Source organism: Pseudoliparis swirei, chromosome 22 (genome assembly GCF_029220125.1).
Source record: "Pseudoliparis swirei isolate HS2019 ecotype Mariana Trench chromosome 22, NWPU_hadal_v1, whole genome shotgun sequence".
Lineage (NCBI taxonomy): Eukaryota > Metazoa > Chordata > Actinopteri > Perciformes > Liparidae > Pseudoliparis > Pseudoliparis swirei.
The window spans coordinates 20022689-20038671 of record NC_079409.1 but is presented as its reverse complement, the minus strand read 5'-3'; the positions used below and the strand labels follow the sequence as shown (position 1 = coordinate 20038671).

Sequence of the window (15983 nt, the reverse complement as noted above, 5' to 3'; positions counted from 1 at the left end):
GTATTTATGAATGAAATGCACATGTCGATTCATATCAGGTTTCTCATTGACATGTTGATCGTATGCCAGAGACACACACATGTCACGGCATACGTGTTACACACCATCTGCTCTGTGTGATGGACGGGGGCGAGTGGTTAAGTCATGCCTCTCGCGTTATGTAACACACACACGCGCGGGAGTGTATAGTCATCACGCGCGTGCACCGTCAGTGGTCTCGCTTCCCGTCCAATCGTCTGTGCCCTCCTCGCTGTCTGCGCACAGCTCTCTCCTCCAGCCGACATCTAAGCAGCAGATCCAAGGCTGACATCGCCGGAGCACCAGCACCACCAGCACCATCAGCAGCACCACCGGCACCGCCAGGACCGGAACGACCGTATTGTGCCTGCCGCGCATTCTTCTGCGAGGAAACCACATCCAGGCAAGCATGACATTCATTTTCCTTTTTTGCGGAAGATCATTTCAAACTAATCCGCCATTAGACTTTGGGTTAATAAATTAATACAACATCAAAACAAAAATGAAACTCTATTCACCGGGAGGGGGGAGGGGGAGGGGCTGAGGAGAGGAGGGGTTGTTTACAAGTTCAGGAATCTTTTGTCGAATCACCGACACGACAACATCATCCGTGGTTTGGGTGGTTCTGGGGGAAATGAGGACACGTGAAGCTGGATGTTTACTTCACCTGCATTGGTTAGAATACAGTATACAGTATATATATATATATATCCAAAGCGACACAGTGCGCAGTCGTCTAAAAATATACATCTAAAAAAGATATTTACATACATATTTATATTATATATATATGTTATATATATATATATATATAAATATATATATATAATATTATATATATATATATATTTGAGTATCTTTTATACATAACATATTTATATATAATATATATATATATTATATAAATATTTTATATATAAAAGGTACTAAAAACATGTATATATATATATTTATTTGTATTTATATTATTTGAGTACCTTTTATTCTAGAGGCATTTCCCTCACGGAGAGAGTGAAAGAAAAATAACATCCAGCCACCGTGGGGGTGCCAGATGAAACAAAACCAAATCCCCATTGCTCCCCTATTGACCACACCGCCCATTTGAGGGCGGTGTGGTCATAGTCAGAGGATGTCAGGACACAGAGAGCTCACTTTATAATAAGAAGGCATTGAAGTGAGATGTAGGGAAACAGCTTGTAAACATATGGTCTTTTCAATGGTTAGAGCAGTCGTTCTATTACAGTGGGTGATATCATTTTATGTTTAATATAGTTTATTGTGAACATTATACGTCCTTTTTTAAAAGGGTGTGTAGCACCATCAAGGTCCACGTGTGGAACCATTTGGTGCTAAAGCCCAGAGAATGAAACCGATGGATTTAATCATAAGATCTGTTCATGTTTGTCACAAACCTAATAAACATCTTCTGGACTATCAGGAATCCATTTATATCAGTGTTGGCATTGTCCATATGCTCTATGCTTTAAGTCAAAGTGATGACTCAGTCTTGATGTCATGCTATGGTGACGCAGTCTGGGCCCGAGGAGCTCAGAACAAGTGTTGCATATGATGCGCTGCATCATTGAATGAAATATTTCCATTTTCAGAGCACATATTTCCTGCTTTTGGCCGCAGATGAAGAGTTATGAGCCCGCAGTGTGCATCGAATGTCAGCATCACTGAAATTACGCAACTCAACAGATGGAGTGACGGGGCTTAATATCTAAAAATGGAACAAACAGCTTCGCATTAGTCCGGTTGAGTTACACAACGTTGAAAAAGCACATAGGCTGGAATGGATTAAAGGGAATTCATCATTCACGCCCACGCCCTGCTGTTTTAAGAGCAGACCATCTGGATGCGGGGAAACGGCTTCGAGCCTTGTTGACGTGATCTCAATTCAATTCAATTCAATTCAGTTTATTTGTAGAGCCCAATTTCACAAATTACAAATTTGTCTCGGAGTGCTTTACAATCTGTACACATAGACATCCCTGCCCCAAAACCTCGCATCGGATCAGGAAAAACTCCCAAATAACCCTTCAGGGGGAAAAAAATGGAAGAAACCTTCAGGAGAGCAACAGAGGAGGATCCCTCTCCAGGATGGACAGAACAATAGATGTAATGTGTACAGAAGGACAGATTTAGAGTTTAAATACATTCAATGAATATGACAGAGTGTATGAATAGTTCATAGTAGGCATATTCCTACACACCACCTCTCAGCATCCCACCACCATGTCAGCATCCAGCTCGGCCTTCCAGATGATCCACTCCCCAATCAGGCCGCTCTTTTACGGCTGAGTCGTTGAAGTGACTGCGCATCGCTTACGCAGGTAGACTGGAGCGGTCCGTCACGCTCCAGAGAGCGGAAGATCCTGTGCTTTGCAACTCAGACCACGCACGCTCTCAGGCCGTCGCCCGGCGGGGAGCCAATCAGCGTCGTCTGGAGTCATGCAGAGGATTCGGATGCATCGTCTGACTTTGCATGAGCTGGTTCAGGACGGGTGCAAACAGGCAGACATGTCGCCACCACAGCTCAGGTGAAAGACATTCTCATCACAGTGGCGGGGGGCGTCTGTATTGAAACAGCTCACAAGGGGTTCATGTTCCAATCTGACACTGTAGTGAGTGACAATCAACATATTGTTGTGAAAAAAAACCAGCGTGAGACGATTCCCCTATGAATGACTCGGCTGCACAGTCGGATGTCTGATGCTTTTCTTTCTGTCCATCTTCTGATTCCCTCCATAACTCCCTCCTCTCAGCCACAACCCATTTATTGAATTGTTTCTGCCCCCGATCATCCATTTGCCTCAGTTCCATATCCTCGTCGAGCACTTTACTAGAAGTCATAAATCACAGGCGTTATTTTAACAGCCATCTTCGAGGCTTTAAAAAAAAAAAACTGTTGTCTTCACTGAGTTTCCTTTCTTTCCTGAGCTCAAGGACACAACGTCCGCCCCCCCCCCCCGCCCCCACACACACACACAGATATGTCCCTAGTCTCAGGAGAAGCAGAAGAAGCCTTCACTCTTGTGCACATTTACCCATTATTTTTCCCGTCTAGCTGCAGCGCTTTGCTCCTCGGTTGCTAAGGTGGTTGCTAGGGCACGGCTGTGTTTCGGTGCCTAAAATCTGAGTCCGCTGTGCCACGGCACGATGATGCTGCGGATGCGCCTGGAAATCAAAAAGTGAAACTGGAGGCAAGGTGGTGTCGGCCACACGGCACACCAGATCTATTTCTGAGCCAGATTTTTTTTTTAAAGAAAGAATGAGGTTTGAGTTTGACTCCCAGGAGCCTCTGCTCTAGTTTTGAAATCCTCTTTGAGACTCTGAGGTTTGAGGAAAGAGGATTTTGCACGAGGCCGAGTACGTGGCTCATATTCAAGTGGTGATGTCATCCTGTTATTGGTAGGGGGTTTGAGGCACCTGTATAGGTTCTTTGGAGAACTATTTAAGAAAATGGTTAAAGAACCCTGGTTTGAAAAATCCTTTGTGGAACAAGAAAATGGTGCTTCAAAGAACCTTTTTGAAATGTCTTTATAGGCTCTCTGAAGAACTATTTAAGGAAATGGTTCTTTAAAGAACCCTCATTTAAAAGGTTCTTTGTGGAACCAGAAATGGTGCCTTAAAGAACCCTGTTTTGAAGGTTAATTGAGACACCTTTATAGGTTCTTTGAAGAACTATTTAAGGTCATGGTTCTTTAAAGAACCCTGATTGAAACGTTCTTTGTGGAATTAGAAATGGTGCTTCCAAGAACCTTTTTGAGACAGCTTTATAGGCTCTCTGAAGAACTATTTAAGGTCATGGTTCTTTAAAGAACCCTGATTGAAACATTCTTTGTGGAACAATAAATGGTGCTCCAAAGAACCTTTTTGAAAAACCTTTATAGGCTCTCTGAAGAACTATTTAAGGAAATGGTTCATTAAAGAACCCACATTTAAAAGGTTCTTTGTGGAACCAGAAATGGTGCCTTAAAGAACCCTGTTTTGAAGGTTAATTGAGACACCTGTATAGGTTCTTTGAAGAACTATTTAAGGTCATGGTTCTTTAAAGAACCCTGATTGAAACGTTCTTTGTGGAATCAGAAATGGTGCTTCAAAGAACCTTTTTGAGACAGCTTTATGGGTTCTTTGAAGAACTATTTCAAGTAATGGTTCTTTAAATAACCCTAGTTTGAAAGGTTCTTTGTGGAACCAAAAATGGTTCTTCTCTGGCATCACTCTGAAGAACCATTTTCGGTTCCAGATGGCACCGTCATGTTTCTTGTGTGTAGCATTTGGATGGAGCAAGTGTTCGGGTTCAGCGAGGCGGCAGCAGCACACGGGCCTCGAGGTCCATGACATCATTTACAATGCAAAAATAGAGAGAGAAAAAAAACACATGCATGTTCTTACGTAACCGACCCGCTGAGAGGAGATCAACAGGCTACGGGACGCCATTGTATATAAAGTTTAATGAAGCATGAGAGAAACTCTGCATTATTTAACTTCACAGCATCAATAAAATACGTGTACACTCAAAGAAATGACTCATTGGATGAACTCAATTAAATTGTTGGCAGGTTTTCCATCCAATAATTATATGCAACTCCAACTCAAATTTAGCACATCAGTGCAATACAATGTAATTAAGATAGTCCAACTCATTTGTATCAAATACATCTAAAATAAAATAACGATATTCATTAAATTAAATTAATTTGTGTTTGTCCAACTCAAAATATAAACTAACTAACTAAGAAAATATGCAAACTCCACACAGAAGGAACACCCCGACTGGGAATTGAACCCACAGACCTTTGGCTTTGAGGCAACGGTGCAAGCCACTACACCACCGTACAGCCCTGAAAGTGTCTCTACCTTGTAAACAACTGATTTTCAGCTGGCGCATGCGCAAAGGGTAGTCCTCAATGAAACACATTTATTTTGAGTTGATATGCACACCATCTAACCTAAATAAATCCAATAAATGAAAGAATTCATACATTTTGTGTTCCACCCATTAAATATAAATATCTATTTTTGTAATTGATTTATTTAAATGTATCAAACAATATTTAAATGTGTCACCTCGAAGAAGGGCTTGAATCGTTTTTGTGAGTGTAACCTAAATAAATCTAATAAATGAAAGTATTCATACATTTTGTGTTACACCCATTCAAAATAAATATCTTCGTTTTGTAATTGATTTATTTAAATGTATCAAACAAGATTTAAATGTGTCACCTCTAAGAAGGGCTTGAATCGTTTTTTTGAGTGTATCTCTTGTTACATATAAGGAAAAAAAATTCGACAAGACTTCATCACCACTTTAGACTATTCTTGTGACCTTTAACTTCTGTTATATCGCTCCATCGGCTGTTACATCTCAATGGTGGAAGCATTGTTGGCACAGAAGGAAAACAGAAGAAGAGTTGGACATCTTTCATGTGGTGTTGTGCTGCATCGGATCATCTAAAGACTTGACTGGCAAGAAGCAAGAATCTGAAAAGAGTATAACACCAATCGTTGGTCTTTGTTACTGTATCTGTGACGACTCTGAACTCATAGTGTGTCTCATCTCTTTGAGTCACGCTATCTTCGCTCCGCAGACATTTAAATTCAATTCAGTTGATTTGATATCGCCCGACATCACAAATTATGAATTCTCCTCAGAGGGCTTTACAATCTGTACATGTACGACATTCCTGACCTTTGACGTCACATCGGATCAGGGAAAAAACTCCCAAATAATAGAAAAAATCCTTTCAGGGGGGAAAAGTGAAGTAAAACCTTCAAGAGAGCAACAGAGGAGGATCCCTCTCCAGGATGGACAGAAGAATAGATGTCATGTGACCAGAAGGAATCATTACAGGGTTACATAAACACATTCAATGAATATGAGTGTATGAATAGTTGGTAGTAAACATGGACCACGATCCAGACCTCCACGATCTATGAGTTGGCCCACCATCTTGGTCCAGACTGAACATCTCAACAACTGGTTGATGCATTGCGATGCAACTTAGCATTTAGTTCATGGTCCCGGGAGGCTTCTCCTCTCGCACCGCGGTGAGGTTGACCTTTGTAAGTCAGAGTCAAATATCCCGACAACCATCGGACCGATTGTCGTGGGAGTCCGTACGGACATTCATGGTCCCTTGAGGATACATTTGAATGACCAGACCTATTCAGAGATGTGACTTAATCAGATATATACTTGATGGATTGCCTTCAACAAACATTCACGGTCCACAGACGACGTATCCTCACGAGTTGCAGAACACCGCGAGGTCGACGTTTGAGTTTTTTGGTTGAAATACACTACCGTTCAAAAGTTTGGGGTCACTTAGAAATGTCTTTATTTTTCAAAGAAAAGCACTGTTTTTTCAATAAAGATAACATTAATCAAAAATACACACGATACATTGTTAATGTGGTAAATGACTATTCTAGGTGGAAGTGTCTGGTTTCTAATGAAATATCTCCATCGGTGTATAGAGGCCCATTTCCATCAACGATCACTCCAGTGTTCTAATGGTACATTGTGTTTGCTAATCGCCTTAGAAGACTAATATCTGATGAGAAAACCCTTGTGCAATTATGCTAGCACAGCTGAAAACAGTTATGCTGGTGATATAAGCAATACAACTGGCCTTCCTTTGAGCTTGAAGTTTGAAGAACAAAATTAATACTTCAAATATGAATCATTATTTCTAACCTTGTCAATGTCTTGACTATATTTTCTATTCAATTTTCAATTCATTTGATAAATAAAAGTGAGTTTTCATGGAAGACACGAAATTGTCTGGATGACCCCAAACTTTTGAACGGTAGTATATGTCGACAACCAACCGAACACTCACACAGCTGACGGCGTTCCAGCCTCCGCTGTACGGGCTGCTTGGCAAATGTTCTATAAACAAGCCAAAGCAAGATGTCGAATATGTATCTGCTAAACGTCAACGTAGCATTACCATCACATGCAGTCATTAGCATTTAGCTCAAAGCACCACTGTGTCTAAGCCACGGGAGTTGCTACTGGCTAAATACTTGTTATCTCATATTTTCACACCTTTTTATTTGTTTTTGCTGTTGAATGTATTTTTCTATATTTTACTGTTGACACGTTCTGATTTCAAAAACATGTACTTGGCTATTCACTTCTAGGGTTGACGTGTAGAATCTCTCTCATAAATCGTGTGTATTGGTCCTGGCTGTGTGCTTCTCGGGGCCATCTGTACCAGGCAGGACGCGCGTGTGTGTGTGTGTGTTCAGACAGAGGGCCCTTGTCTGTAACGGGTTTGAGTGCCACGTCAACACGCCTCCACGTATACGCGGCACCACAGGAGAAAGAAAAAAACGTTGCTTATGTTTCTCCTCGTTTTTCATCATCTCGCAGAGGAAAACGCTGAGTGAGGCACAATGGGACCGTTCCAAGAATATGAGGTAAGTCTTATCGCCTGTAGTCACCGCTGACAGATTTCTGCACGTTGAATGAGTTTTTTTCTTCATATTTACTTTTCAAGCAATGCAAATAAAGAGAAACGTGAATTTAAAATGTGACCTCGCAGTTGTCATCATGAGGCACACGACCCGCAATGTGGACACAATCAAGTCTTTTATTAACTTAGAAACGAGGTGCACTGAGTTGAGGTGGGTGGCTACATCCCTCTGACCGATGTTGCTTCCAAATGACCAGGAAAAGAAGTCACCGGAGAAAGGAAGCCCCCGCAGCCGCATTCCCCGCTTGGTTCTCCATCCCTTCAGACCAAAAGACAAAGGGTCGCCCGCGTCGGACTCACCGCTGTCGGAGGAGGAGGGGAAGGAGTGTGACGTCAGCTCCGACCACTCCAAGAGGACCATAAGCACCAACAGCTTCTGCTCTGGTAAGAGGTTCAATTCAATTCAGTTTCTTTTATTTAGCCCAATATCACAAATTACAAATTAACCTGAGAGGGCTTTACAATCTGTACACATAGACATCCCTGACCTTTGACCTCACATCGGACCAGGGAAGCTCAGCTTCAGTCTGAGGAACAACACACACGGGCCACAGGGTGTGAGATTGTATCGGTTGGTTGGGAACATGTTAAATCCTGATTGTGTTGACTACTTTTACTTTTATTTCTCCAGTTACATTTGGCTGACCTGGAACTCGAGTAATAAAAGTAAAAGTACTCAATATGCACACTGACACTTTTCAGAGGGTTTAACTTGTCATCATATGCAAACACATGTGAGCAGCTGATAGAGGTTGGAGCTGATTTGATTGATATGATGATCGTTTCCTGTCTAAATTAAATGAATTACTTTCCTGCATGCTGGATTATACGAGCTCAAACACAAAATGTAGTTGTTCTTAACGTACACAGGAAAGTAAAGACAAGGACGACACTTACAGAAAACGTCTGTGTTAATGTGCATGTGCGTGTGTGTGTGTGTGTGTGTGTGAACACTGTTAAAACCACCACACAACAAGCTTTCTTCAAGTGAGCAGCCCCTGTGCTAGCAGCCAGATAAAGACTTGAACCTTGAGCTCTGACTGCCTGCCTGCGCCGCGCTGCCTGTTCCTGGCTGTTACCGTCTGTGTGCCTGTCTACAATAGATGACACCGGCTGCCCCACTAGTCAGTCTGTGTCCCCCTCCAAAACCCCGTCAGGCTCAGAGCAGAGTGCCACAGGCTCGCCGACACTCCCGGAGCGCAAGACCAAAGTGAAGAGGGTGAGGCTGATGGCCGAGCCGCGCAGCAAGAGGGAGCTGAGGTCGGCCATGAAAGTCAGAGGTAAGGAGAACACACATGATGAATGATTATCAACAACAGTTCATTTATTATATATATATATTATATATATATATATATAAATAAAAAAATACAATGACCTTGTATTTTTTATTGTACAATAAATATATATATATATATATATATATATATAATTCAAATTAAAAATAATATACATATTTTATTGTATTTTGATATTGTTCTTTTTCAATGTGTATATATATGAATATTATTTTATTGTATTTTTTTATTGTATTCTTTATTATACTTTTTCAATACAATACAATTATATACATATGTATATATTATTTTATTGTATTTTTATATTGTACTTTTTATTATATTTTTTCAATACAATAAAATGGTATACTTATATATATTATTTTATTGAATTTTTATTGTATTCTCTATTATACTTTTTCAATACAATACAACTATGTATATATATATATAATTTTCTTATTTGATTGTATTTTTTGATTGTATTTTTTACATTCTTATATATAAAACTATTTATTTTAAATACAATACAAAAAATACAATGTATATATATATACTTCTACATGTCAATTCTTCCCTAAAAATCTCCACACTTTAAAATTGAGGAAAGAGGAGAAGAAGAAGAAATACTGCTTGATCATGAATCCAAATTAGGAGGCCAGCTGATTGGTTGAGGAGAAGGTTTGGGAGCTCAGCCAATTAGGCTGATTAGCAGGAGGTTAGTTAGCTGGTCGACGTGCACAGGACAGCAGTCTCACAAAGTGGTGGAAGATCACGTCGGTTTAAGAAATATTATTTTTGTCACAGTCATCACAGGACACTAATATGGTTTTGTTTGATGGTAAACGGTGCTACTCAGGTACGGCTTTACATTTCTTCAGCACAATATTTCTTTCCTCTGCTTAAACAATTAAGATGTACATGTTCCTGTATTGTTGCACAGTGTCTGGATGTCATTGCAGCGTTTATGGTCGTTGTAATGAACATTAAGTGGTTTTAAATGTCACATATTATCGACTATAGGCCATCCAGAAGCTGCTGTTTGAGAACATGTGTCCGGCTGACTGCTCCCTCCATTAGGCAGACATGATGGACTCCTGTTTACAGACACTAACATCCTAGTCCTGCTTTAATCTGCACTTGATCCTCACAGATTTAGACTGAGAAAAAGAAGGAAATGCACCATCAGCAGTGGAACAGAAAAAGAGCGTTAAGTGCTCCTGTTCGGCTGAGCGTTGAGGCGTAAAGTAAGACCAAAGCTTTTATCAACAGCAACCACCGGGCGCCAAACAACACCGTGTTTACTTTACTTCCTACATTTTAAAATCTGAACGTTGGCGCGAGTAGGGTGAGATTATCTCAGACCGACTTGATCGCCATCTCTGTCTGCTCATTGGCCACCAGAACCAGGTGATGCTGCAGCAGGAAGAACCAGGATGTGTTTTCATTCGAGGAAGATTTGTATTGCATCACCTTTTTTCTAAATGATATAAAGTCTCTAAGTGCTGAAACGCTGACGCTTCTCCCTGCAGGAAGTGAGGCCGACTTCAGCTCCTCCAGCAGCACGGGCAGCCTGAAGACCAGGGAGGGCCTCGCTGGTGTTTCAACTGGGAAGCGGGCTCCTCCACGCAGGTAAGAGGTTCAGCCGTAAGGAGTTACCTTTGACCTCTGTTTATCATTTGCAGGTTCACCTGCTGCTTTTTTGCTGCCCCTATTTTGCTGTCAACATTTTGCCTGTTTTGATGCCGCTATTTGACCTAATTTTACCTCTGTTCTGCATGGTTTGGCTGTTGAAATGAGTTCTGCATATTTGGGCTTTTAATTGTTTTACTAAACTAGTCTCTGGCCACATATCAGTAACTAATATTTGTTCTTGTTAAACTCTTCCTAGCTTGACTCTAAACGTCATCTCTAATGCTTTTTTCTTCTTTCTGTTCTCAAGTCGCGGCTCCCACGTCAGACAGCTGCCAGTGTTTAAGCCGCCCGGGAGCCCCACAGCCAGCCGCAATGCGGAGCTCTGCGCCCCCTACAGTTCTCCACCCAGAGCCGCCTCCTCCACCAACAGCAGCAGCTGCCACTCCAGCCCCACCTCCAGGTACACCGAGCATCCACTGAGGGTTTTAGAAGTTGAGGGAGAAGAGCTGCGTGGCCTCCTGGTCACGTCGAGCCGTTCCACATCCAACCTTCCCTCGTTGAGGGAGGAACAAGACTTGAGAGATTTTGACTGTGGCTCATGTGCAGTGTAACAATGAGCTGGAGGGTGGGTTGGTGGATTAAGCTTGTATTGTTTTAAAATGTCCTCTTTTGTCCCTGGATTAATGAGGATTTAATACAGCAAATGTCTAAATATGGTACCAAGGCAGTGACTCTACAGACTGCACCTTGGTTCAGGGGTGAAAATGAGGTCTTGTATATTTAAAAAAGGCAGAATAGCTTGAAGCTCAAATGTGTTTGGGGACCCCCATAGATTACTGACGCGATGCTCCAGGCTCTGTTACTTTCATTCGGTTCAACCTGAAAATCCTCCAAGTACAAATGACAAAACATTCAACCGACAGTATTTTTAGTTCACATGTAGTCGTGGAATCTGCTCTTTTTATCTCGTGAGCTCCCCATTAATGCATTATAACCCTCCTCTCTCATCACGTTCGGCTGAGCTGTCAGCTTTCCCAAGTCATGTGACATCTTTTCCTCTGGCATGCTACCGTCTTCTGGGCCGCTTCTATTTCTGGCCGCGATGCAGAGCCTCGAGTATCCCAGGTTGCTAGGATATTGTGCTGGTGGAGGGGAGGGGGCTTACGTACTGCTTTGCATATCGTCCAAACCCACCCACTCATCCTCTACTGGGAGGGGGAAATAAACACTATCAATTCTCTTTGAGAAAGATGAAATGCAAAGGGTATATTAATGCTAATGCCATTAGCATCTAGAGATGAATGTGTGTTTTTTTCTTCCAGTATGGTGATTTATTCCTTGCCAACTGTGCTTGTGTTTAGATGAACCAGCATTTTAATTTTTTTTCCTTTTTTTCTCTCCATCTACGTGCCAGTAATCCTGTGTCGGACATTAATTCCAGGCTTCAGAGAGCATCGGTCTCTTTCGGCCAGACAAATTAGGAGAGAGGATTTTTACCTTTTTTCTAAAAAACCACCTAATGGTCTCTTCCACCCACAGAAGGGCAGCCCAGGGCCGCTTCCACTCCTGCGGGGACAACCACGGCATCAGACCCCCGAACCCCGAGCAGTATCTCACCCCTCTCCAGCAAAAGGAAGTGGCCATCAGACACCTGAAGACCAAACTGCTGGAGTCTGAGAACACCGTCCATGACAGGTGTGTGTTTGTGTGTGCAGAAGGTCCCGCCAACGTGCCTGTAGATTGTTGTGTTTCCAAGGAACGATGGTCATATGGAAGTTTGAATTCAGTCCATTTTGTAAAGCCTAATACCACGACTTATCCTCAGTGGGCTTCACAATCTGTACACATACGACATCCCTGACCTTTGACCTCACATCGGATCAGGAAAAACTCCCAAAAAACAGAATACCCTTTCAGAGGGAAAAAAGTGATTCCTTCAGGAGAGCAACAGGATGGATAGAAGAATATGTCATGTGACCAGAGATGCAACACATTCAATGAGTATGACAGAGTGTATGAATAGTTCGTAGGAGGCATGGACCATGATCCAGACCTCCATGAGATGGATAAATCCACTGGGAAATTACTAATATCATCTGTAATATGTCATCTGACATGAACTGATTTCAACCGTGTGATTAATCTTTGGCTCCTTAAAAGGTTTTTTAAGTAGTTGCATTCTACGATGAATTTGCGAGAGTTGGATGAACAGATCGATGCCCGTGGATACGTCAGTCTTCTCATCCAACTCTCGACAAGAGACTTGGATATCCAACTGTTCCTTAACTTCCTCTGGGCATTTTCTTCCCTCACTAGAGAGGTGGAGGCCGAGGAGCTCAAGTCCCAGCTCGGCAGGATGAGGGAAGACTGGATCGAAGAGGAGTGCCACCGGGTGGAGGCTCAGCTGGCCCTCAAAGAGGCTCGCAAGGAGATCAAGCAGCTCCGCCAGGTGGTGGAGACGATGAAGAGCAGCCTGATGGAGAAGGACAAGGGAATCCATAAGTATTTCGTCGACATCAACATCCAGAACAGGAAGTTGGAGTCCCTGCTTCAGAGCATGGAGCTGGCCCAGAGCGGCGCCAGCCTCCAGGACGACAACAACGCCCTGGACTTCCTCTGCGACGGCCTGGCGGACTGCGGGAAGAAGATGGAGGACGAGGGCGAGGGCGGGATGGAGCTGGGAACGCAGGGGGCGGAGGCGATGGCCGACAGCGGCCTGCTGGTGAACGACGAGATGGCCAACAGGGCGGACATTTTGGAGCAGGTCTTCATGTCCACCGCGGTGGACTTCAGTCACGACTGCAGCGGCAAGTCCGGGCCCGGGGTGTCTGCGGTGCTGTCGTCGTCGTAGGAGGAGGGGCGGCTGATTGGCGACTCTGCTGCACCCCCGCCGGCTCCACCCAACACCATGTCCGCCACCATCATCCTCTCCAGCGCTGTCCCCACGGAGGACAAAGGGATGCAGACGGAGACCGTGTCCGTGTCTCCGGACCTGCAGACGGTGCTCCTCCAGCTGCTCAAGTTCCACGAGGCGGCGGCGGCTCCGTCGGCCTCCGCCGGCCTCCCGAGCGTCCCCAACCTGCCCGGCTCCACCGCTGCCGGTCTCCCCGACTCGACGGGCGGCGTGCCCGCCGGTCCCGCTTCCCCGCGGAGCCCCGACGACTCCGGCCTGTGCTGCTCGGAGCCCGCCGCGGAGAGCCGGCGGTCCATGGAGGAGCTGGACTTCAGCGTCGGCGAGGAGGAGGGAGCTCCTCCTCCTCTTCTTCGTGCGGGACCGGGCGCGGTCGGCAAGCGCTACTGGAGCAGCAGCTTCCTGGTGGACCTGGTGGCGGTGGCGGCGCCCGTGCTGCCCACGGTGGCCTGGCTGTACTCGCGGCACGGCGTGGACGGCAGCGCGCCGGTGTCCAACATCGCGGCGCTCTTCAGGGGCTGTTGCATCATGGGATTGCACTCTCTGCGTCTCGCGTAAAAAAAGGGCTTCCCGCCCCGCATGCACACACCGGACGGGTTGAACGAAAAAGCACTTAAGCATCTTTTCAAGAGTATCTGTGAGATTTATTGCACTCTTATTAACGTAGTTCTTTTGGTTGCGGCACTTCCTTTGCACTGGAGTCGCTGGGAGCGACATGAAGGGGGTTATTTATGTAGTTTATTTATCATTGAGATGTCAAAAACTGACCGTCTGGGTAGATGGTAGTGTTATCATTGTCGTGCGGTGTCCCTGTGTTTAAGGAAAATTAAATACAAATTAAGTTAATAATGTTTCGGATGAGATTCTTAAGGGGGGTGAAAGATTGACTGTAGTTTCTATTTGATGGGTTTGACAACAGTTCTATGTTCAAAAAGAAACCTTCAGCCAAAGCTTTAATGTGACTGCACTGCTATTGTTTTGTGACGGTGTGGTGTGTTTTCCTCCCACAGTAGAGCTTTATTTGGTACAGTGTGTGTGTTCATAGAAAACTGCTTCAAAGCAATCACGACTTATGTGCCTGAGCTGATGTGCAATACTGGTAATTTACATGATGTCCTTGTATCTTTATGAATAAAGCATGATAAATTCTGACCATGCATTATGACTGTTTCATTTTTTTTTATGGGGTATTTTGCAATTAGGTGGGAGGGGGGAAACGACCCAACAGGGGCGATTGATAAGTTTGACTTATGTAAGTACAATATAGTGAAGACTGAGAGCCTGGGTTTCTTCATTTGCACACGATGTTCACATGAATTGATAAAAAAGCAAAACTGTCGTAAGTGCAACGGAGCGGCGTTCTGCTGAGAGCTTTCCTGGCCCGTGTCTGCAGACGTCCGCTCAGTTCTGGTGCTGACAATGTGAAGTGCATTAGATCCACTTAGCTGGTTCCTCTCACACGCTGTACAGCATCATCTGAGCCCTTTTTTTATTTTATATATATCCTGGGTCAGTGCCAGAGCAAATGTCCTCCCAACGCCTACTGGAGTCATTACATAACTAGTTCTGATTGCATCACATGCACTCTGCCATGCGGCGGTGTGTCTTTAAACCTCCTCGGTTCATAGTGAGTCATGGGATGCTGTGATCCCCCCCCCCCCCCCCACGACGCTGTATTAAGATGAGCGGGAACACGGGGGTCTCGAAATATGGGTATTTAATTAATCACCCATTTAGCTCCTCCCCTTTCCTGAAGACTAATGACGTGCATGTTTTTTTAAATGGGTCAGTCAGTCTTGGCTCGCCTGACAGATGGGAGTGACATCATAGTGATGGGGGAGGGGGGGTCAGATGAGTGACAACGTCCTGTCAAGCCAGGTCAAAGGTCAGCTTGGTGTCGGACATAATAGTATTAACAAAAGTGCGTAGGGCTGAATGCTAATGTGTTTGTGTGTCACATGGTATTTTAGTCTGGACCGAAGTGCCGAGAGCCCGACCCACATCCCCGGAGCCCCGTTACCTGAATGGCTGATGAATAAACCCAAAGTGAGGCTCAATATTTCATACTTCATTGAGTGTTTCCATATTTGCACATCAGACTGGTGACCAAGGCGTTTCACCTCCATGAGGTTTAAATCAAAAGCGTTTATGAAACACCTGTGTTGGCCCGATGACGGCAGGTGTAACAAGTCTGCACGATCCTTCTGGACGGATTCATTTTATGGTCCACATTTTCGCTCAATCGTGACAATTATGAAACACGACATGGAAGTCTGAACATGAAGTCTTACACGAGAAGGAGACGAAAAAATAATGAGGTGCGAGAGGCGACGGCCGCTCTGACTCATGTTTGGAAAAGTTGAAATGTGCAAAATGACAAAAAGAAAACAGAACCTGCAGCTTTTCTTCCACATTTTTCTTTTTTAAAGTTGGACAAATAGTTTGTTGAATTCCCTTTTAAAATAATTAAAAAATAAACCCCTGCTTTTATATCAAACCTGAGCATGCACTCGTCATTTAATCATTTAAATCTCACCACAGCATCTTTAAGTCATCAATTACTTGCAAAGCATTTACTTTTGATTCAGAATAAAAATGTGCCTCCATCACCTCATGTATATTATTATTATTATTAATAGAGCAGAGACATTT

General features: G+C 43.8%; 1 protein-coding gene across 1 annotated transcript; it reads left to right on the top strand.

Annotated features, from left to right (window-relative positions):
- The first annotated feature begins 222 nt into the window (after nt 1-222).
- Nucleotides 223-14488, top strand: sybu (syntabulin (syntaxin-interacting)). The gene is given in 8 exon segments (XM_056405851.1): nt 223-421; nt 7406-7452; nt 7706-7892; nt 8666-8788; nt 10318-10417; nt 10728-10880; nt 11960-12115; nt 12737-14488. Coding segments are annotated over 7 exon segments (1896 nt in total). The 5' UTR covers nt 223-421; nt 7406-7428; the 3' UTR covers nt 13890-14488.
- The last annotated feature ends 1495 nt before the right edge of the window (nt 14489-15983 follow it).